At 68.8% G+C, this 5688-nt stretch overlaps 1 protein-coding gene and 2 non-coding genes across 3 annotated transcripts; 1 reads left to right on the top strand and 2 right to left on the bottom strand.

The window, feature by feature from the left end:
- Positions 1-102: 102 nt before the first annotated feature.
- On the bottom strand, positions 103-2451 carry LOC116798556 (dickkopf-related protein 3-like). The gene is made up of 4 exons (XM_032711055.1): positions 2299-2451; positions 938-1115; positions 558-753; positions 103-394 (listed from the first exon to the last, which is right to left on the bottom strand). The coding sequence occupies exons 1-4, from the start codon at positions 2449-2451 to the stop codon at positions 340-342; spliced, it is 582 nt and encodes a 193-aa protein (XP_032566946.1). The 3' UTR covers positions 103-339.
- Positions 1437-1526, bottom strand: TRNAI-UAU. The gene is given in 2 exon segments: positions 1437-1472; positions 1489-1526. It is a non-coding gene; the product is annotated as a tRNA-Ile (tRNA).
- A 2000-nt stretch (positions 2452-4451) lies between the features above and the next one.
- Positions 4452-4523, top strand: TRNAC-GCA. The gene has a single exon. It is a non-coding gene; the product is annotated as a tRNA-Cys (tRNA).
- The last annotated feature ends 1165 nt before the right edge of the window (positions 4524-5688 follow it).

Genomic DNA, 5688 nt, shown 5'->3' on the forward strand with positions numbered 1-5688 from the left:
GGGTGGGGCCTGCAGCCACCGGGGCTCAGCTCAGCTCTGCAGAGACCCCCACATGTCCCCCCGGTTGGGCCTTGGGGGTGCCCAGGGAGGGGGTGAGGGTGGGATGGAGCTGGGACCTGCCTGGGGAGGGTGTGAGGCTGGGATGGAGCTGGGACCTGCCCAGCTCCGGGCAAGGGGCACAGACCCAATGTGGGGGTCAGGGGGCTCTGGCCCCCCCTCTGCCAGGGCACCGGCAGCCATTGGGCTCAGCACGGTGCTGGGCCGGGTTTATCGGCACTAGGCCGGGTCTGGACACGCCGTGGACACGCTATTTACAGGGAATAAATATGGAGTTGGAGCTCAGGGCTGCCGGCACCTCCACTCCATCTTCTCCAGCTGGTACTCGAACGCCTTCCTGGGGAGAGGACACGGGGTGTCAGTGGGAACAGGGACATCAGTGGGACAGGGACATCAGTGGGACAGGGACATCAATGCCACCCCAATCCCTCCCCCAAAACCCAGGGCACACCCCGGAGGCCCCCACTCCCCCTCCCCGCCCCAGGGGTCCCCGTACTCACTGTCTCCCGGGTGGGCTGGGCCGGCAGACCAGGCCGGCCTGGCAGGGGCACACTTGGTTGATGCTGAAGGCGAGACCCCCGGGGGGCACGTGGCAGCTCTGGGCCAGCGCCAGGCGCCGCTGGCACACGAACTCCCCGTGCTGCCGGGCACAGCAGCCGCCCGCCCCACAGTCCTCGTCCCGCTGGCACCGGGCTCCTGGCAGGGCAGAAAACCAGGTTAGGGGAGGGGGACCCCCCCCACCCTGACCCCAGTTTGGGGACCCCCATCACCCCCTGGTGCAGCACCACGCCATCAGCATCGCGTCCTGCGGCCGTGACATCCTTTGACACCAGGGGGTTGGTCCCCTTGTGCCCCCCCCCACCCCAGACCCTCCACTCACCCTCCTGCCCGGGGGGCACGGGCTGCTGGCACTTGCCGAACATGCAGAGGAGGCCGTGGGCGCAGTGGGGGTCGCGGCGGCAGAATTGCCCCGCGGGGCGGGCGGGCAGGCACAGCCCGAAGTGCTCGTCACAGAAGTGGCCCTGGGCACAGGGGGCGGCCGGGCTGCACTGGGTCACCTGTGGGGGGGAGGACGCAGCGCGTCAGGAAGGACCAGACCCCATCCCTGAGCCCTTTCCTGACCCTTTCCCTCACCCCATCCCTGAGCCCTTTCCCGACCTCACTCCTCATCCCACCTCCGGGGCAAAACCCCATCTGTTCACACCTTGCCAAGCACGGTTGGGCGTGGGGGTGTATGGGAGCGATTTTGTGGGGGACCGGGGCTGAGAGCACCATCCCCATCCCCAATGGAATCCCCCACCCGTAGCGACTCCAAGTTTTGGTTTTTTTTTTTAATTGGGGGAAAAAAACCGCGGGCGCGTGGGCGGCCCTAAAAGTGTTGCTCCAGGTGAGGCTCGAACTCACAACCTCGGCATCGCTCGCGTACCGCCCTATAAGTACCGCGCGCTGACCGATTGCGCCACTGGAGCGCCCGGCGCCGCCCGCGCCCCCCGCGCGCCCTCCGGCCCCGCCCCTCCCCGCGCGCCCCGCCGGCCCCGCCCCCTCCCGCACTGCGCCCCCTGCCGGCCCCGCCCCGCCCCCCCCCCCCCCCGATCCAAAGGGACCCCCCGAGCCCCCCCGGGAGCGCGATGTGGGGTCACCGCCGAGCCAGGTGAAACTTCTGTGCCCACCCTGCTCCCACCCCGCCTTCCAGCCCATCTCCCACCCCCGGCTGCAAATTTTGTGCCTATCCCTGTGCCCGCCCGGGGTCTAAAACCCGCGTTCCGCCGCTGCGCCCACCCCGGGCTGCAAATTCTGCGCCCGCCCCTGTGCCCTCTCTGGGTTTAAATGCACCTCGCACCCCTGTGCCCACCCCGTTTCAAACCCGTTTCCCATCCCTGTGCCCACCTCTGCGCCCACCCTGTGCCCACTCTGGGTTTAAATGCACCTCCCACCCCTGTGCCCACCCTGTTTCAAACCCGTTTCCCATCCCTCTGCCCACGCTATTCTGAGCCCCCCGCCCACCTCTGTGCCCACCCCGTGCCCACTCTGGGTTTAAATGCACCTCCCACCCTTCTGCCCACCCTGGCTGCAAATTCTGTGCCCACCCTGCTTCAAACTCACCTCTCAGCCCTGCTCTCACCCCGGCTTCCACCCCACCTCCCACCCCTGTGCCCACCCTGTCCGTCTCCCACCCTGCTGTACCTGCACCCCCTCCTGCCCCCCAGGACCCCCCTCTCCCGGGGGTCCCGCACCCCTCACCTCCTCCATGTTGCTCCCTGGGCCGGGGTTTCTGCCCAGGGCGGCCGCATCCGGCGGGTGCTGGGGCAGGGAGAACATCCATGCCCAGAGGTGCCCGGCGGCGGGGGGCAGGAGCCAGGCGACGAGGCAGAGGATGGCCGGGGATGTCACCATGGTGCTGGCGCTGGCGGCGGCGGTGGCAGCTCGGCCGGGGCCAGGGGTTTATGTAGCCCCGGGCTATCTCGGCCCCCGCTGCTAAAACTGTTTGCCCACCTAATGGGGCGGGAGGAGGCAATCAGGGGTTAAGGGATTTACATAATTGCCAGCCTTCCCCTCGGGGGGTGGCATCAGCCCCAGAGCAAACAGCCCCCCCGGTGCAGTCTGGCTCCGGCGCCAGCCGTAGGTGCAGCCTGGGATGCCCCCATAGCTCAGGGGGGTCGTATGTGCAGTTTGGGGTGCCCTGTGTGCCCCCATAGCTCAGGGAGGCAGTGGGTGCAGCCTGGGGTGTCCCGTGTCTCCCCCAGCCCCTCGGGTAACCCCATGTCTTGGGGTCCTCCCCCCAGCCCCTCAGATCCCCCCACGGCTTAGGGAGGTGATGGGAGCAGCCTGGGGTCCCCACCAGCCCCTCAAGTCCCCCCACAACTCGGGGTGACGGTGGGTGTAGGCTGGGGTGCCCTGTGTCCCCCCACGGCTCAGGGGGGTGGTATGTACAGCTTGGGGTGCCCTGTGCCCCCCCACAGTTCAGGGGGGTGGTATGTACAGCTTGGGGTGCCCTGTGCCCCCCCACAGCTCAGGGGGGTGGTATGTACAGTTTGAGGTGCCCTGTGCCCCCCCACAGCTCAGGGGGGTGGTATGTACAGCTTGGGGTGCCCTGTGCCCCCCCAGCCCCTTGGGTACCCCCGCAGTTCCCTCGTTTATCCCCCATCTCCTGGTGTGCCGGGACACTCGGCAGTGGGGGCGAGGGGAAGGCAACAGGATAAAGCGAGGGGCAAAGGCTGGGACCCCCAGGACGGGCAGCGGTGGGCACACGGTTGGCATCTGACCCATGTTTGTGTGTCCCCTGTGTCCCCTGCGGTGCATCCCCATCCTCCATCCCCCCCAGCCCGGGGTGACGGGATTCGCACCTTCCCTAACGCTCCTGCAAATGTGGTGTTTGCCCACCCCGCCCTTATCTCCCGGCCCGGCGCTGGGACACGGCCCCCCCCGAGCGCATCCCCCAGACGGTGTCACCTCCATGTCCCCAAACACGCGGGGGGGCTCAGCCAGGACCTCCAATACACTTTGGGTCCGTCCACTCCGAGTGATTCCCGGTTCCCGGGGCACGGGTGGGGGGCTGTGGCATCATTACGGGGGGGGGTTTGTCTCCGAGGGCAGCGAGGACGGGGCGGGAGCTGGGCGGTCGCTGGGAGTGGGGCTCACTGGGGTCTTCAGGGACGTGGAGACCCCCCTCCCTTGGGTTTGGTGTGATTCCCGCTGCCTTCGTGCCTCAGTTTCCCCGGCCGTGCAAAAGGGGATGGCGAGGCTGCGGGGTGACACAGGGACACGGGGCTCGCGCTGGGGTGACCCCAAACCTTTCTCCCGGTGTCCCAGGACGAGCCAGTGCCCGGGACGGGCCACCAGGATCCGCCCCCGCCTCGCCCCGCGTGTTTGCCCAGCGGCTTTGGGAGCAAATATTGACCCCGCTGCCGGGCACAATCAGGGCCGCTGTCCCCATCCGTCCCCCGCTGGCTCCGGATAATCCCCCCCAGCGCCACGGGGACCCCGAACGGCGGCTCTGCTCCCCCAAACCCCCGCCTTGGGCTGTCTGGGGGGGTGATGGTGTGCCTCACGCACCCCCAAAACCCTGCGGGGGGGACGCACAGCCTGGCCCCGCTGTGTGAACACCGGGGGTCCCGCTCTCTGCAGGGGGAGCTTGGGGGGGGGGTTTGACGGTGCCGTGTCCCCCCCACGACCACTCGGGGTGAGAGTGGGGGGCACATATGGGGGGGGCTGGACCCGCTCCCCTCCACCACCCTCCTGCTGTGCAGGGACACTGCGGGTGTGTGGGGCGGGTGAGACGGGGGGACACGGGTGTGTGGGTGCGTTGGGGCTGTGCGCGGGTGGGGGGGTGTCCGTGGGTGTGTGTCCAGCCCCAGGAACACTCCTATGGACACCGGCGGGGCCTTTTCCCCATCGGGGGTATAGCTCAGTGGTAGAGCATTTGACTGCAGATCAAGAGGTCCCCGGTTCAAATCCGGGTGCCCCCTCGTTTTCCTCCCCCTCAGGGGGTGTCCCCCTCTTTTTTTCTTACCCCTTTTACTCACCCCCCAACCCCCCGGCAGCGAAAGGAGGGCGCGTCCTGCTCCCCCCGCGCCCCCAGCCCCCGGTGTCCCCGCTGGGGACGGTGCTTTGTCTTGCACGAGGGGGATTCCGCTCTCAGGGACCCCCCAACAAAAGCTTTGCCTTCCCCCCCACTTTGCCTCCTCAGTTCTGAGCGGCCGCAGGACCCTCACATTGCCCCCCGCAGCCCCTGGATTGTCCATGGGAGGGGTACAGGGTTTTTTTTTTGGGGGGGGGGGGTTCAGCAGCACTCCCCAGGCCCTGGGCACAGGCACATCCCTTCGGGGGGTGCGGGGGGGGCTGCACCCTCCTCCTGCCCCGGCACCCAGGGCTGAGCCGCCCCCCCGGCACCAGGGCTGAGGGGCTGGGGTGCAGCCGGAGACCCCAAAACGCTGCCCAAATCATGGGGTGGCCAGAAGCCAGTTTGGCTGAAAGGGAGCGTGGGGGGGGGGGGGGGGGCTGGAGCGTTCGGGGCTCCTGGGGCTCTGCAGTGCCAGTGGGACCCCCACCTTGTGCCCCTGACCCTGTGCCCCCCCAAGCCCCCAATATCTGCTGCTCCTGCTCCAAAGGGAAAATCCGGGAGGACTGGGAAGAGCACAAACATTCCTGCTGCGGAGACGCGTCTCCTGCGGGTCTGTGGATGAGGAGACTCGGCGTGGGGGTGGGGGGTCGTGGTGCGAGGAGTGGGGGCGATGAGGCGCTGGACCCCCAAACAGGGGGGCTGCAATGGTCCTGTGGCTTTGGGGGGGCCACGTCCCCCCGCGGGGCCGGTGGGCTCAGCCGAGCAACCCCCTCCCCGCCTCGCAGCCCGGGGTGCCCGCAGTGGGGACGGGGTGGGGGACCCCGAACCCCGTTTGTGCCCCCCCTCAGCCCCCATAAAAACTGTGTGTGGGGGGGGTGTCAGCACCCGGAGATGTCGCTGCGGAGTGGGGGGCGCCGGCCCAGCCGGGGATGGGGGGATATTCCCGAGCCCCCCGGGAGCACAGGGGTCCTGCTGGCGCCTCCATCCCCATCCCTTCCCATCCCATCCCAACCCTTCCCAACCCTATTCCCACCCCCGGCCCCGCCCCCGGCCCCGCCCGGCTCCTCTCC

This window comes from Chiroxiphia lanceolata, chromosome 26 (assembly GCF_009829145.1).
Source record: "Chiroxiphia lanceolata isolate bChiLan1 chromosome 26, bChiLan1.pri, whole genome shotgun sequence".
Classification (NCBI taxonomy): Eukaryota; Metazoa; Chordata; class Aves; order Passeriformes; family Pipridae; genus Chiroxiphia; species Chiroxiphia lanceolata.